The following is a 17,142-nucleotide window of genomic DNA, read 5'->3' as shown; positions in this document are numbered from 1 at the left end:
TATAAGGGGCCATTGGAGAAAGTGACAGTAAATGGATATATATCAAAGCAATTTAACTTAAGCAGATCAACAAGGCAGGGATGCCCACTATCACCCTTATTGTTCGCATTAGCTATAAAACCACTAGCAGAAATAATAAGAACAGAAAATAAAATAAAAGGGATAAAAATAAAAGACAAGGAATATAAAATCAGTTTATTTGCAGATAACGTTATAGTATACTTAACAGAACCAGAAATATCAATAAAAGAATTACATAAGAAATTGAAGGAATATGGAGAAGTGTCGGGATACAAGATTAACGCAAATAAAAGTGAAGCAATGCCAATGAATAATGCGGATTTCTCAAAATTTAAGAAAGAATCACCATTCAGATGGCAAATGCAAGCAATACGAAACCTAGGTATACAAATAAATAAAAACCTCGGCCATCTAAACTCAATTATTATCCACTAATGAAAAAATTACAAGACGACTTAGAGCATTGGAAAGATTTACCACTAACACTAATAGGAAGGATAAACTGTATTAAAATGAACATTTTCCCAAGGATACAATACCTATTTCAGGCACTGCCAATACACTTGACGGAGAAATTCTTCAAGGAGTTAAAGAAAATAATAAGGAACTTTTTATGGTAAGGGGGGAAACTGAGGATAGCACTAGATAAGTTAACAGAATGGTATAAACAAGGAGGCTTACAACTGCCAAACTTTAAAAATTATTATAGAGCCGCACAATTAAGATACCTATCAGATTTTTATCAAACAAGGGAAAAGCCAGATTGGACTAGATTAGAACTAGATAAAATAGGGGAGAAGATACCTGAACATATATTATATAAATGGGATGAAAAATTGGTACAACGTAGGAATTCTCCAGTATTACATCATCTGCTCAATATTTGGAAGAAGATTCATGTAGAAAGGAATAAAACAAATTACCAATTACCAAAACTAATACTGACGCAAAATCAGCTAATCCCTTTTACAATTGATAACCTTTCCTTTAGAGAATGGAAGAAAAAAGGGATCAAAAGAATAGAAAATTGCTTTTCAGGAAATAAATTATTATCCTTTGAACAAATGAAGGATAAATATAATATAACTCACGATACAGTGTTGGCATACTACCATCTGAAATCCTACTTGAAGGACAAATTGGGAAGCAGTCTGAGGTTACCAGAGGGAAGTAATTTTGAACATGTGATTACAGACACAATGATAATCAAAAAATTTATAACAAATATGTATATTAAACTGCAAGAAAAGGAGAATGAGGAAACAAATGGTAAAACTAAACAAAAATGGGAACAAGATTTAAACATAAAAGATAAAGATAAAGAAGGAAACATGGGAGAAGTTATGCTCTGGAACTATGAGAAATACAATAAACACGAGGTTACGTATGATGCAATATAACTGGATAGACAGGCTATACATTACACCTCAAAAGTTAAATAAATGGGACCCAACAGTATCTGACAGATGTTTTCGCTGTAAAAAGGAAATGGGAACTCACATGCATTCTGGACATGTGAGAAAGTGGAAAAATTTTGGGAAGATCTAAACCAGATATTAAATAAAATCACAGAAAGCAATATACCAAAAAACCCAGAGATCTTCCTCCTAAGTAACATAAAAAACAAAGAATTTGGACTTGATTTGGATGATGCACAAAAAAGGTTTGTTAGGATAGCCCTAGCTGTAGCAAAAAAATGTATTATTTCAGCCTGGAAATTAGAAGATAACTTGAGAATACAACAATGGTATATAGAAATGAATAAATGTATTCCATTAGAAAAAATAACATATAATTTAAGAAATAATATTACAATATTTGAACAAATATGGGAGCCATACATGAAACACAATAGAGAAAACCTACCGAGGACATCTACCACCTAAAATGACAGAAGGAGAAGGAAATGAAAAGAATTGACTCAGTGGAATTTCTTGTTTATTTTTATTGAGTGACAACATTGTTTGACGGGTTTAATGTATCTTAGATTCTGTACTTTAAATGAATGGGAGGGGAGGTAGGGAGGGTGGGATGGGAAGAGGGACGGAGGGGGGGGGAGAAAACGACACTGTATATATTTGAAAAAAAATGTATGTATCTTGATCAATGTGGTTTATAGTGTGAAAAATAAAAAAATTTTTAAAAAATTCCAAAATCTTCCCTCATTTGATTAAATGATAAAAATTGATCCTTTTTAAAACAGTCCCCCAAGTTTAACATTTTTTGGATATTTATCTAATAAAGGTTCCAAAACACAGTTAAAATCTCCTCCAACCAGAACATTTTCATTAGCTTGTCCCAGAAGCAGAAATCCATCCGAAATAAATACTTCATCATCCACATTCGGTGCATAAATATTAAGTAAAGTCCAAAATTCATTAAAGATCTTACAATTCAACTTAAGAATACGTCCTGCATTCATTTCCATTGATTGTAATTCAAAAGATAAATTTTTATGTATCAAAATTGCTACTCCCTTAGCTTTGGAATTAAATGAAGAAGAAAAAACATGTCCAACCCAATCCCTCTTCAATTTCATACTTTCTTTTTCATTCAAATGTGTCTTCTGTAAAAAAACAATATCAATCTTCATCTTTTTAATGTAAGCCAAAACTCGCTTATGCTTGATCGGATTATTTAATCCCTAAACATTAAAGGTAGCAAATTTCAAATTCGACATATCTAATACAATTGCTAGATACCAAAAATAGTCACAAAATTAATAATAACAAAGAAAAAAAAGATTTTTAAAAATATATATAAAACCCTCAAATTAAAATATATAGGCCCTCCAAATAAAAATAATATTCGTTAATAAGAGAGAAAAAAAACAAAAAAAAAAACTACCAAAAGGTAGTAAGTCCCTAAAAAAACTAGTTGTGGGTTACCCACTAGTGGCTGATGACTAACAAAGAAGTTAGTGCAATCCCCTCCTCCCCAGCCAGCCAGTCAGAAATATTAAAATATTACAAAAAAAAAACAGCCTTGAGATTCCGGTCCTGATAGTGAACTCATTTCAAGAGTAGATGAACTCTTTCCTTTTCTGCCATTTTGTCCATTTCCAAGTCTGTCAAATTTTCTTTTAGAACATAATGGTGGACTCTTTCTTTGTCCTCTGACATTCGGTAATGAATTAGCAAAAACCATTGCCGCATGCTCACTCTCAAAGAATTGAAACTGATAATTTCCATAAAACACTTTCAACACAGCAGGATAACGAAAAGCAAATTTGTAACCTTTATGCCATAAAACATCTTTAACTGGATTAAATTCATGTCGGTGTCTGATGATATCTTGACTCAAATCAGGGTAGAAGAAAACTCTATTCTGAACATTCATTGGAGCTTGCCTTTGTCTTGCATTTTGAATTGCAAGTCGAAGAATTCTCTCTCTATCCAAACAATTCAAACAACGAACTATCACAGCTCTTGGCGTCTGACCAGATAAAGTTGGTCTTATTAAAGCTCTATGTGCTCTTTCCAATACCAGTCCGTTAGGAAAGGACTCTTCCTCCAATATCTGGGCAATCCAATTTTTTAAAAAATTGATGGGATCTTGACCTTCTATACCTTCTGGCAAACCCACAATTTTCACATTATTTCTTCTGCTTTGATTTTCCAAATAGTCCATTTTTTTAATTAACTCTTTTTACCGGGCTCCTAAATCTTTAACTGAATTTTCCACCTTTGCTATTGTTTCTGTATCGGGTTGTTCCTGTTGTTTACATTCAGAAAAAGAAGCTTCAAATTTTTTGAAGTTTTCCCAGTTTTCTTTAACTTCTGCCTTAACCACATTTAAGTCTGAAATTATATCAGTATTCATTTGAACCACCTGGTTTGACCAGTAATAACATCCAAATAGAAAGCAATACCTTCAAACATCATGTCAATAGGCTGGAGTGCAGTTTGAATTACAGGATCCAGTTTCATAATTTGTAACTCACTTTCTTCCAGCTCTTTTTCCATTTCCTCCTGTACAGCAGTAGAGTAAATTAAGTCTTCTTGTTGCTCTTCAAAAGGTAGCATTCTAGTCATTTTGCTGCAAGTTTGGACACCCAATGACGACCCCCCGACTTCCTCAGGGGGTCATCGCTGCTGTCCCCCCGCAGACCATTTTTTAATGAAATTAATTAACAGCGCCACCCAAGCACATAGTCGCTGCAGACTGTGTGTCTACCGTCAGAATCTTCTTCCAATGGGAGAGTTCTTTGTAGCAAGCCTCCAGGCTCGTGCTCGACATCTCGGGTGCGTGCTCCTTCTTCCGCAGAACGGGTCGAACCAGCGCCATCTTGAGACTGGTAAGTAACTGTTACCTTTGCTTTTGTCCCCACCGGCGATCGTTGAAGCTTGGGGATTGCTGAAAACCAGATCCGAGGCTGTTCCAAGTTATTTAGGCCCCAATTCTTCTGCACTTCAAAACTGTATTTTCTTTTGTAACTGAGACTTCGTTTTTTTTTTACATTAGCAGCTATAATGGCTCACCAAAATATCAAACAAAAAATTTAAGTTTTAAAATTAAAAATAAAGGGTTAAAATTCTGACCAGAGAGGGCAGGGATTACACGTCTAATCTCTATGCTATCTTGCCACGCCCCCCCCCCCCCCCCCCCTCAAATGGATCTTGATCAACTGTGAAATTCAGGAATTTGAGGCACTGGAGGCTACCTCAGTAAATATTATTTAAGACAAGGTTGGACAGATTTGTGAATAGTTGGGGAATTAAGGGATATGGGGAAAAGGCAGGTCGGTCGAGATGAGTCGACCATTAGATCAGCCATGATCTCATTGAATAGGAGAGCAGGCTCGACGGGCCGGATGGCCGACTCCTGCTTATGTTCTAATTGGGGAAGTAGGTCAAGGAATGGCAAATGGAATTTAACTCAAATAAGTGTGAGGTGATGCAGTGAACAGTGTTGGGGAACAGAGAGACCTGGCACCAAAGGTACATTATTTAATTCCCTGAAAGTGGCATCACAGGTAGACACGGTTGGGCACACTTGCACTGAGTTCAGGGGCTGAGATAGTGTTGCTGAGATAGTTGTTACAAGCCCAAAAGACCCCAAAACCCAGCAGCAATAGATATTCACCACGACAAATGGTTACTTAAACAAAAGTTGTTTTTAATTATCTTTAAGCATGAAAACAGATTCAAACTTTAAATTATCACTATTAACTTAACTACCTCTTAACCCCCTTCTAATTCTAAGTGCACATGTATGTAATGTGTGTGTAAATTTAAGAAAAGTTATTTGGTTTACAGTTCTATCTCACTTCTCATTCTTCCAAGTTGCAGGTAATTCTTATATTGTGCACAGAATTTAACATGTATAAAGTTCACCAGGCTTTGGTGCTCAAAAGGTAAATATTTACCACTTAGGAAGGTTCTTGTAGGTTTGCAGAGAGAGAGAGATGTGTTGTTCCAGGATTTCCACAACTAAGGTACCACCATTAATCACCTCAATATCTTACTGATAGAACCCATCAGGGTTCTCCAGATGATAACCTCTTTCTTTCAGGCTACACAGAGTTCCTTTCTGTTCCCCTTATTCCAAGAGAAACATTAGACAGATAGCACTTCCAGCTTCTGTTTCAGTTCCAACAAGCTTCTCCTGATTGTTTCAGCTGTGTGTCTCTCTCTCCATCTGAGATTCCAACTCCCAGCCACATGTCCCCCCCACCCCCCTCTCTCTCTCTCTCTTGCACTTGCAAATCCCTCTCCTTCTCCAATAGGAGTTAGTCTTCTTGGTCAATCTGTTGTTTTTAGGTAAACAAGAACCCAGGAGTGACCTTTCTGTGCACTCTGTCAAAACTCTTGCAAAGAGCTATCAATAGTCAGAGTGTCTCCTGCTTGTTGCTTTAAAGACAACACTCCATTAATTCATGATGTCATTTCAATTAGCACCTCCTTGTGAAATGTACATAGCATTCTCCATAGTTTCTGTAAAGTCACTGAATATGACTTCTTCAGTATTTCAAATAAGATCTGTTTTAAAGTTTGTGTTGGTATGTAACCTACTCTAATTTTACCAATTTATCTTCCAAAAACATTCCCATATATTCCATCACATAGTAAAAACATAGAAATTCTGGAGGAACTCAGTAGGTCTAAAAATCAGAATCAGGTTTATTTTTATGAACATGTCACAAAATATTTTGTTTTGTGGCAGCAGGGATTGTGCAAAATTGCTATAAATTACATTTGTATAAATACCCTACTTTCAAATATATATATATTAATGTAAAAGGAGAGAAAGTGAGGTAGTTTCTATAGTTAATTGTCCATTCAGAAATCTGATGGCGGAGGGAATGAAGCTGTTTTTGTACTGTTGGGTGTTCACCTTCAGGCTCCTGGACCTCCTTCTTGATAGGACCAGTGGGAATAGGGCATGGCCTGGGTGCTGAGGGTGCTTGAGGATAGAAGCTGCTTTCTTGAGACACCAACTATTATAGATGGAGTGAAGACTGATGCCCTTGATGTCACTGGCTGAGTTCACAACTGTCCTGTGCACTGGCTCCTCCATACCAGTGATACAAGCAGTCAGAATGCTCTCCATAGTATACCTGTAGAAATTAGCAAGGCTTTCGCGAATTCAAAATCTCCTACCTTCTGGCGAGCCTTCTTCATGATTGTATCGACATGATGGCCCCAGGAGAGATATTCAGAGATGTTGACGCCCAGTGATTCGAGCATCCATAGGAGTTAATGATATGAAATATCATTATATATCATATCATTATGTATCATTTGGGCCTGAGCCCTTCCCAAAGATAACAACATTGGAAGTATTGTGTGCAATTCTGTTTGCCCAGACATAGGAAAGAGGCCATGATGCTGGAAAGGGTGGTGGGGGACATGGGAGAGACTGGGACCTCTCCCTGGAGTAAGGGTTGAGGGGTGACCCTGAAGTTTGGGCCAAATCTCCAAGACCTGGGACTCAACACCCCACTGTGTAATTGGAACCTAGGTTTCCTCATTTCCAGACCACAATCGGTGAGGATTGGTAGGCACATCTCCTCCACAATCTCCATCAGTACTGGAGCACCAGAGGGCTTAATTCTCAGCCTCCTACTCTACTCACCCTACACCTATGACTGCGTGGCTTGGTACGACAGTAACACCATCTACAAATTTATTGATGAGACCATGGTAGTGGGTTGTATAAAAAGTTGCAATGAGTCAGCGTACAGGAGGGAGATTGAAAACTTGGCTGAATGGTACATCATCAACAATACTCAATCTCACCAAAACCATGCAGCTGATTGGTGACTTCAGGAGGAAGTCAGAGGAATGTGACCCAGTCCTCATCTAAGGCTCAAGAATTTTAAATTCCTTGGTATTGACATCTTTGAGGTTCTGTTCTGGAGCCTCCATGTTGATCCAATCACAAAGAAGGCTCGTCAGCTTTGTGAGGAGATTCTGTATGTCACTGGACACTCTCGTAAACTTCTACAGGTGGACCGTGGAAAGCATTCTGGCTGGGTGCATCACTGGATGGAGGCGCCAACACTCAGGACAAGAATAAACTCCAGAGGGTTGTTAACTCGGCCGGCAACATCACAGGAACCAGACTTCACTCCATCGAGGACATCGACATGGAGCGGTGTCTTAAAAAAGCAGCCTCTATCCTCAAAGACCCCACCATCCAGGCCAGGCTCTCTTCACTCTGCTACCATCGGGGAAAAGATACAGGAGCCTAAACGGCAACAATCAATGGCACAAGGACAGCTTCTTCTCTGCTGTCATCTGATTCCTGAATAATCAATGAGCCAAAGACACTGCCTTACTTTTCGTGCACTGTTATTTAAATTTTTTAATATAGTAATGGTGTAAGATGGTTATAATATGAATGCCTGCACTGTGACGCTGCCACAAAACATAGAATTTCATGACTTGTTCATGACAATAAATCCTGATTCTAATTTTGCAGCAGTGTGGTATGACATTGGAGACCCTGGCAACTTCCGACAGAAATTTATGCTGACCAGCTGACCACGGTCTGGTATGGGGACACCAATACTCCTGAGCGTAAATCCCTGCAAAAGGTAGTTGACGCGGCCTAGGACATCACAGGCAAAACCATCCCCACCATCGAGAACATCTATAGGGAACGCGGCCATCAGAGAGCAGCAGCAATCATCAAGGACCCCCACCACTCAGCACACACTCTGCTCTCACTGCTGCCATCAGGAAAGAGGTGTAGGTGCCACAAGTCTTGGACCACCAGGTTCAGTAACAGGTGCTACCCCTCCACCATCAGACTCCTCAACACAAACTCAATCAGGCACTCATTTAAAGACTCTTGCTTTGGCACAGGGTCAGCGCCTTGGTGGAGTGAGGAGCTGAACCCCCCCAATACAATCATGACCATGTCAATAATGATGCTTGACGCCATAAAACTAATGCTCTCGTCACCTACATCGGAGGGGCGGATGATGTTAACAGCATTCCACACCCCACCTCCCACTGAGTGAGTTTATGAGCGTTGCCTTGTGTCCCCATCCCCCAACATGCTAATGACCCCCCTCTAACTGGCGTCGACACTGCATTGGCCCTTTATTGTTTTCTTTCCCTCTCTGTATTGCACAGTCAGTTTGTTTAAATTTATTCATTTATAAACTGTGTACAGTTTATCTTTTTGCATGACCAATAAGTGGTCATTCTGCCACACCCACAGGAAGAAGAATCTCAGGTTTGTGTGTAGTCGGACAATAAATCTGAAATTTTAAAATTTAGACGTTCAGCATGGTAACAGGCCCCTACGAGCCCGCTCCGCCCAACTTACATCCCATTAACCTACAGGGTGGGCAATAACTGGAGCCCCTTTAGGAGAAACCCACACAGACATGGGAAGAGTCCAGAGGACCCCAAAACACAGCAGCAATAGATATGCACCATGACAAAGGGTTACTTAAACAAAAGTTGCTTTTAATTATCTTTGAACATGAAAATAGAATCAAACTTTAACTTATCTCCTTTGACTTATTTAACCTACTTAATCCTTCTAATGCTAAGCGCACGTGTGTGTAATGTGAGTGTAAGTTCATCAAAGTTCTTTGGTTCACAGTCCATTCTCACTGTTTGTAGGCAATTCTTGTACTGTGCACAGAAGTTAACATTAATAAAATTCACCATGCTTTGGTGCTTAACAGGTAAATGGTTACCACTCAGAAGGGTTCTTGTTGGTTTTCAGAAAGAGTTTTTCTTGTTTCAGGTCACCACAGAGTTTCTTTCTGTTTCTCCTATTCCAAGGGAAACACCGGACAGAGAGTCCTCTCCTTTGACCAGGCCCACTTCCAAAGCTTGCCACCTTGTCCCTCTGGAACCGATGTCTGTGTCTCTCTCCTCTCTCTCTCTCAGTAGCCACTTTAAGATGCTTGGACGCAGATAATGCGCTGGCAGATGCGGCTGGGGGAGTGCAGCTGGGACATTTATGTGGCCGCGGAGAAGACGCCTTTCTATCACCTGAACGTGCCGGCTGAAGGAGAGCCACGTCCGTGCGAACGCGGCTCCTGTGCACTGTGGCCATAGTCACGGCTTGTTTATGGAGCATCTTGTAGAAGCACTCCCTGAAAATAATGGAAAAGAAATACTTTAATTGTCGTCCACAAAACAATTGTTGGTTTGTTTTCATTAGCATAATATCTCTGCACATTGTTCCCTATTGATGTATCCTTTGCTCTTTATCAATGATAACTTATGACAGAATTTCTGCGGGTTTCCGTTTATCAGGTTTAAGGACGCAAAGGTTGAGAGATGCTCATGTAGAACTTTCTCCAGAATGCAAAAATCAATATGAAAGATTAACTGCAACTAACAAGCCTTCCACATTCTCTATAAACTGACACCAAATTGTGGCTGGACGGGATGTCAGGGGCCCGAAGTCCTGCGCCGGCCGCCCCAGCCCCATAGTCCTGTGCCAGGAGACTGTCACCAGCGGGGAGGGTAGGTGTCGGCAGTGGGGAGGGTAGCTGTCGCCAGCAGGGAGGGTGGCTGTCAGCGGATCTCCAGCTGACTGTCAACAGCCTTCTTGCTGCTAGGCTTTGCCTACTCCCTCCTCTCTGAGAGCAAAGCCTGTTTTTTTTTCTGCTCTCTGCCTGCAAAGATCACGTGACCTTCCAGACAGAAGGTTTTTTTTTCCAGACAAAGCTGCTACTGCCTGTTGTTAGATCTGTTGCCTTTTGAAAATAACAGTCCATCATGAGTGGGAGCCCCCTTGCAAATACTCCTGGAAAAATTCTGTGTTTTAAAGTGTTTGTGTGTGACCTGCTCTAACAAACCTTTCCCCGTTTATCTCCCAAACATTTCTATATACTCTGTCACACCTCCCTCTAACTGGCGCCAACACTGCATTGGCCCTTTATTGTTTTCCTTCCCTCTCTGCATTGCACAGTCAGTTTGTTTACATTTATTTGCTCACGCTGTGTACAGTTTATCTTTTTTGCACGGCCAATAAGTGGTGATTCTGCCGCGCCCGCAGAAGGAAGACGCTCAGGGTTGTGCGTAGTCAGACAATAGATCAAAAATTTTTAAACGTCGACGTTTGGCACGATAACGCGAACCCGCGCCGCCCCACCTCACACCCCATTAACCTACACCCCCCCCCAGTACGTTTTGGTGGGCGGTAACTGGAGCCCCCTCCCCGGGAGAAACCGACGCAGACGCGGGGAGAGCGTGCAAACTCCTTACAGACAGCGCGGGATTCGAACCCCGTGGCGTCAAGCTCTACACCAAACGTGCCATTAATGACACAGTACCAGAGGGGTGGTGAAGGGGGGGGGGGGTGATGAGAGGACAAAGGCAACGGTGAGAAGACTGACATCGATCAGGGGCGGGACAGGCTGCTGGAACCTCTCCCTCAGGCAACGCCCCCCCAGAGGACGGGCTGAATGGCCTGCGCTGCACCGAGCCCTCGCCGGAAACTCCTTTGAACTCACCGGAAGCTCCTTTGAACTCACCGGCCGCACGCCGTCATCGCGGGCCGTCGCCGCCGGTCGCTAGGCAACCGAGCGCTCGACCCACCCACCTCTCTCGGGGCGCCCGCGCGCATGCGCATGGGGTTGGGGGGGTGGGGGAAAGGAAGAGCCGGCAGTGAAAGGGGAAGATGGCGGCGGCGCGGGCGGCAGCGGTGTTGGGCGTGCTCGGAGGGAGGCGGGGCCTCGGCCTGGTGGCAACTCGAGCTCCCGGCTCCGCTTCGGCCGCAGGCCGCGTCCTCAACCGGGGTTTCGCCTCCGGGGGTAAGTACGGAGGCGGGGGCAGCTCAAGGGAATGGGAGGAGGGGGGTTAGGCCTCGGCCTGAAGGTCACCGGACGGAAGCAGGAGCAGGACCGCGTCGGGGAAACAGAAAGGGTGGAGAGGAGGGAGTGAGGGAGGGGGTGGAGGGATATAGTGAGGGAGGATGGGTAGGAGGGGGAGGGTGGAAGAGGGGTGGAGGGAGGGTAGGTAGGGGTGGAGAGGGGGGAAGGAGGGTGGGGAGAGGGGGTAGGGAGGGGTGGGAGGGAGGGAGAGGAGGGGGGAGGGAGAGAGGGAGAGGAGGGAGGGAGAGGGGGAGGGAGGTGGAAGGGTTTAGGGGGGAGGGAGGGTGGGTAGAGGAGAGGAAGGCCATGGGGTTGGGGGAGCCCATATGGGAAGAAGAGCAGGTGGGCAGGGGGAGGTGCAGTGGGGTGGTGTGTGTTGGCAGAGGTTAATAGGGGAGAGGGGAGGCTAGGAGGGGAGGGGGTTGAGAGGTAAAAGGGAACTGTGTGGCAGGAAGTTGGGTCAGGCGGGGAGCACTCATGGGGTGGAAGGAGATGTGGATGAAGGGAGCTGTTGGGCTGGGTGAAGGGGCACCAGAGGCCATTTTGAAGGGTGAGGGTTGGGGAATCTGGAACACACCCAGTAGGAGCAGAAGTGATTTTTATATTTTTCTCTCCCTCCAAGTGCATGCAATTTATTTCTTTCTTCTTTATTAATTTTGTAATCATTCTATTCAGCCTTCTGACTTGCAATTTGTTCTGTATATTCGCGTGTTGATTCAATGGACTGAGGCTCGCTCTTGTCTGATGCAATCATTACTTTGAAATTATCAGTTTATCCTGTCATTGTACTCTGCACCATCAACACTAAATTGTCATTGATGGTTTTGGATATTGTCTTGAGGAACGTGCAGTAATGACCTAGGGCTTAAATGATGGATGTCCTTCAACTACAACCATTTCCCATGATTATTATTGGGATAGATTTATTGTTGGGTTCCTTCATGCCACACTCTGATGCCAAGGACAGTCACTTCCACATCCCCTCTGGAATTTGGTCCTTAGTTACATCTTTGGTCAGTGGCTGTGATAAGGTCTGGAGTCAAACGTTTCCTGTTAAAGACACCTGGACATTAGTGAGCAGGTTATTGTTTAATAAGTACTTCTTGGTGGCACTGCTAACAATATTTGCATCATTTTGCTGCTGATTGTGGGTTAGTCCAGTTAGACAACAATAAAAAGTCGCCAGTGGACTCAGCAGGTCACCTCTGGGGAGGACTGGTTAATATTTCGGGTCAGGAGCCTCAATAAAGGGTCCCAGAGCTCAAGCATTAGTGCATTGATGGATGGTGTGTTCCTCCAACTTTTTTTTAAACTGCAGATTCTGGTATCCACATTTTGTGTGTTTCTACTTAGTTTCTTTTTCTTTGGACAGAATTAACCGGGGCAAAGTTGCACGGTAAGAGATGTCAATGCTGTAACTATGACATCGAGTTGACCAGATTTCAGTTAATGAATGTAGATCTGCCATTGCACCCGGGTCATTCTCAGCCATTTCTTTCCATCAGGTAGAAATTGATGTGGATGGTTTACTGTGGAACTAAGGGTCTGCTTGGTGGAGATAGGTGTAGGATGATCAGTGTGAGAGTTCATGTCTACTTGTTCCTTAATGCTTTGTAAAAGAATGCAGAGGGTTGAAAATATTCAGTGAATGGCCCCATGACTTGGGCAACCTGAGCCATGCCAGTAAATTTCCATCAGCCTGGAGTTTCCCCAGATCAGGTGATGCAAGTACACTACCTGATAAAGGGAATCACAACAATACGCTTTGCAGATGAATAGTGTGTAGCTTCATGCTGATAGGGTCATGCTGGTCACATGGAGGAAATTGTTTTTTTTTGTTGGTCGTCAGATTGTGGCGGGATATACAAACCAATGTAATTGTATGTTGGGGGTGAGTGACCTCCCACCAAGCTTGTATATAATAGAGTACCAAGAAACTAAAGTGCCCAAATCCTCTGTTCCTCACTGTACACTTGAAGAGTAGCACCAATCTGGACGAAGGGGGTCAAAAAGCGACCATCCACGCCACTCAGCACTCCTGGCCAAGCATGGTTGGAAAGACTTCGACCTGTCCTTGCTCCTTCCGTGTTGAACTGCCTGCTCTTGAAGATGAGAGAGTTCTTCAGAACCACTGCCACTTCTGTTGGCTGTAAAATTGGCCCCATCAGCCGTGGCTGGGTTGTGGTAAGACTGCAGAGCTTTGATCTAATCTGTTGGTTTTTGGATCACTTTGCTCTGTCTGTTGCATGCTGCTTTTGGGTTTAGTATGCATGTTGAACTGTGAACCTTTGCCAGGGCATCTCACTTTTTAGAATCCTGGTCCACCCATGGTCAGTAGTAATGTGAGAGCAAGGGATATGCTGGGCTGCGAGGCTAGTGATCCTGCTGTTGTTGATCCACAGTATTTGTGGGGGCTGTCACAGACTCCGAGAGTGACGTTGGGGCCTGTCTCCACAGGACTGTAGGAGTCTGTAAGCTACTTCTGCAGCAGATGGGAGGTCAAGTAGACTGCCCACTGCATTTTAAAGGCCCAGACTGGCAACTTGTCCTTATATTTGTCACATCTAGTGCAGGAAGAAGGGTACTTCTGTGAGCAGACTAACAGGTTATCTTTAACATTCATACATCTGTGTAAAGAGCACAATTTACAGATCGCACGAGAACAATGTTGTGGGGTTCATTCAGAAGCTGTGGGAGTGCAAGTGCTTTTAAGCCTATGGGTGTACGCTTTCATTCTCCTGAGCCTATTAGGAGAAGAGTGTGTATCTGGGGTGCGATGGGACCTTCAGTATGTTAGCTGCCTTTCCTAGGCAAAGGGAGATTTAGATAGAGCCCATGGAGGATAGGGAACTTTGTGTTATTCTCTGACCTGCACTCAGTCTTTGTAGTTTTTTTTCTGATCTTGGGTATAGGAACTCCAGTACTGCACTGATGCATCCTGCAAGTCTGCTTTAGATGGTGCACCTGTAGACATTGTTCGTTTGACACCCTTGGTGTACCTGAGCCGCACTTGGTGATGAGAGTTGAAGTCTCTCACACAGAATACACCTTTTCATTGTGTCGTCATTATTTCCCCCCCCCCCACAGCGCTTCAAAGTGTTGCTCAACATTATGTATGAGGGAGGATGACAAGTTGGTCCAGGTTTCATCTAAAGGCACAGGACTTCTTTGGGTACAAATTTGTGCAGAGGTCTCCCTGGGCCCCTCTGTACCTGCAGTGTGGAAAGTTCAGAGTGAGTCCCGTTGTGTGGGTCAGGAATTCCCTGAAGGATATTAGTGAACCATTTGGGGTTGATGGGTTCCTGGTCATGATGGCTCCCAATGTTTCAATTAACAAAATGTTGTGGCTGTTATAATGCATATTGAACTTCTCTGGATTGCTAATATGTTAACCACAGATGCTCTAACTCTCGTGCTGTGGCTGTTTGCTTTACATGGACTGAAATATTCTGTCAAACTTGCCTAGCCTGTAACTTAACATTGGTGCCATCAGATGGAGCAGTGTGGCATGCCCGTTTCGACAACTGACACTGGTGAAGCAGCTGTTTGTCTGCACATTTGGCTCCTCTTTTGAATAGAATGTGAAGGCAAGTCCTTCAAAACTGAGATTATGGGGTGTCCCTGAGCCGACATGAAGAGAGCCCAGCAGAGTGAAGAACAACACTGGTTGTTTCCCTTGCACAGCCCGCTCTTTGGCTGTGTTGGATCTGCTGACCCCAGGATTGGTTGAATCAGGATTTGATGAGACTTCTTTGGGTGAAATGCTCAGAGAGGATTAAAAAAAAAACCTTTATCACCCAGTTATGGTGGTTAAACTGAGCCAATTTCCCATCTCTGCATAGAGTTGTTTCAACTTCCTTGGATTTTCCTGAAGGCCTAACAAGCTAAATTCAACTGAGAAAGGCCAGGTATCCAAGGTCATGTTAATAGGAAATGGGGGAAACATTGTGAATGTATCAGCAACGATCTGCCAATGTTGTGGAATGGAAATGCTATGATTCGTGCCAGCATTCCAGTGACGACTCTGAACATCGTGGCATAGACAGGATTGGGAATAAAGGAGATACAGTAAAACCCTGGTATCCAAGCACCTGCAGTGATTGGCAGATACTGGATGAATTTAAGTTTCTGGTTGTTTGCGGGTTGTGTGGAAAATTAACGGCGAGGTGTGCGATTTTAAATATCCATATTTTTAACCAATTATTTTTTGCGATTTCGTTTGCCGGTTGCTTGAATTCTGGATAACAGAGATTTTACTGTGTAACAGTGATCTTTCGAGGCTGGTTTCTTTGAGGATAACCAGGCCATGGAATAATTTTTCACTGGAGGACTCACATGAGCTGTCAAATCTTTTGGCACACAGGAAACGGAGGTGATTACTAAATTGAGTATTGGTTACTGTAGAGGCAGAATGTGTTGGCCTCCTCCCTTTTGGAGACATTGCAGTGTGAATATTGATTGGTTATTTATTTGTTGTTTTCCTTTATTCTGAGATGCTTGAAGGGTGTGAAGTTGCACTTGCTCCGGGATCAGACCTCCCAATGCTGAATGCAAAACAAAAATACTTGATGTGCTTTTCCCTCTGAACTGCAGGAATCCCAACTGATGAAGAACAAGCCACGGGCTTGGAAAAGATCATCATGCAGGCAATGAAAACTGGGAAGGTACATAAGGAGCTCTGGCAGTTTCCCGTGCAGACTAGTCATCTTGAACTGTCTCAAGTAGAGATAGAGCTTGGGATTGTAACCAATAAACCTGGGAATTGGGTGGTGACCTAGGCCCTGTAGATTTACTCAGATCGAGGTGAGTGAGATGTGTACATGGGTTCTTCACACTTGACCTAATTCACTGATCAGCATAGTCTTGGGCCATCGGGGCTGTGTATCCGTGACATTACTGCTCAAGATCTGTCCCAAGAAGTTGTCTGCTCTGCATGCAACTTAGTGACAGTTTAGTGCATTGACCCAAAAGCAATGAGCTGCCACTGCAATGCAGGTGCTGACTGGCTCTGATCTTTTCCTTCAGGATCCATACAATGTCCTGAAACCTAAGGAGTACGCTGGGACGAAGAGTGATCCTCACATTGTTCCGTCTATCACCAACAAGAGGCTGGTGGGCTGTGTGTGTAAGTAACTCACTACTGTGGGTGGGACAAGGTTCAGCAACAATCAGAGCTGCATTGATGCGCTAGCATGAGGATGTATCACTGCCTCCGCATACATCACTGGAGTCCTCGCTCCTCCCCCCACCCATCAACGTGATCTACCAGGATCGTTGTCTGAAGAGGGTACGCAAAATCATTGAGGACCCCCCTTCCACCCCACATCTTTCAGATGCTCCTGTTGGGGAAGAGATCCAGGAGTGTCAGGGCCAGCACCACGGGCAGTGAGAATGCTGAACGACCAGAGAAACTGCTCGCACTCACCGTCCCAGACCCTTGTATAGATGAATTAGTTTGTGTTGTGCCTGCGTGTTTTGGTCTGAGGACCGGAGAACACTGTTTCATCGGGTTGTACTTGTGCAATCAGCTGACAATAAACTTCGTGTTGCACTACCATCCTGATAACCTCGTCAAATGATTGACTGAGTGTTTTGTTTCTGTAGGCGAGGAGGATAACACTGCAGTGATCTGGTTCTGGCTTCACGAGGGTGATGCTCAACGCTGTCCATCCTGTGGAGCACATTACAAGCTCGTACCTCACAAGCACTGAATGAATCTTGCTTCATGGTTTGGAGCCCAATGTTTAGCACTCCTAGGGCATCTGCCAACTTGGTGTACTTTACTGTTTACGAGTATAAAATATTAAAGATATCTTGTGTCCACATCC

At 43.5% G+C, this 17,142-nt stretch overlaps 2 protein-coding genes across 2 annotated transcripts; one reads left to right on the top strand and one right to left on the bottom strand.

The window, feature by feature from the left end:
- Positions 1 to 8,944: 8,944 nt before the first annotated feature.
- LOC138752902 (uncharacterized) lies at positions 8,945 to 11,067 on the bottom strand. Its single transcript, XM_069915512.1, has 3 exons — positions 10,976 to 11,067; positions 9,864 to 10,091; positions 8,945 to 9,586 (listed from the first exon to the last, which is right to left on the bottom strand). The coding sequence occupies exons 1-3, from the start codon at positions 11,065 to 11,067 to the stop codon at positions 9,178 to 9,180; spliced, it is 729 nt and encodes a 242-aa protein (XP_069771613.1). The 3' UTR covers positions 8,945 to 9,177.
- Positions 11,068 to 11,078: 11 nt separating this feature from the next.
- On the top strand, positions 11,079 to 17,139 carry LOC138753936 (cytochrome c oxidase subunit 5B, mitochondrial-like). The gene is made up of 4 exons (XM_069917537.1): positions 11,079 to 11,254; positions 15,908 to 15,978; positions 16,340 to 16,439; positions 16,919 to 17,139. Exons 1-4 carry the CDS (start codon positions 11,122 to 11,124, stop codon positions 17,023 to 17,025), a joined length of 411 nt encoding a protein of 136 aa, XP_069773638.1. The 5' UTR covers positions 11,079 to 11,121; the 3' UTR covers positions 17,026 to 17,139.
- The last annotated feature ends 3 nt before the right edge of the window (positions 17,140 to 17,142 follow it).

Source organism: Narcine bancroftii, chromosome 2, assembly GCF_036971445.1.
Source record: "Narcine bancroftii isolate sNarBan1 chromosome 2, sNarBan1.hap1, whole genome shotgun sequence".
Classification (NCBI taxonomy): domain Eukaryota; kingdom Metazoa; phylum Chordata; class Chondrichthyes; order Torpediniformes; family Narcinidae; genus Narcine; species Narcine bancroftii.
Note: the sequence above shows the minus strand (reverse complement) of the source record. Positions and strands in the feature narration are given on the sequence as shown.

Bases quoted from the DNA above. Each gene is read 5' to 3' on its own strand.
- LOC138752902 (XM_069915512.1), bottom strand. From the start codon at position 11,067: ATGCGCGCGGGCGCCCCGAGAGAGGTGGGTGGGTCGAGCGCTCGGTTG. The intron at 10,092-10,975 runs GTGAGTTCAAAG...AAAAAAAAACAG, and splicing joins GCGATGACGGCGTGCGGCCG to GCTTTGCTCTCAGAGAGGAG. The intron at 9,587-9,863 runs GTCAGTTTATAG...CATTATTTTCAG, and splicing joins CCGTCCAGCCACAATTTGGT to GGAGTGCTTCTACAAGATGC.
- LOC138753936 (XM_069917537.1), top strand. From the start codon at position 11,122: ATGGCGGCGGCGCGGGCGGCAGCGGTGTTGGGCGTGCTCGGAGGGAGG. The intron at 11,255-15,907 runs GTAAGTACGGAG...TCTGAACTGCAG, and splicing joins CCGGGGTTTCGCCTCCGGGG to GAATCCCAACTGATGAAGAA. The intron at 15,979-16,339 runs GTACATAAGGAG...CTTTTCCTTCAG, and splicing joins AGGCAATGAAAACTGGGAAG to GATCCATACAATGTCCTGAA.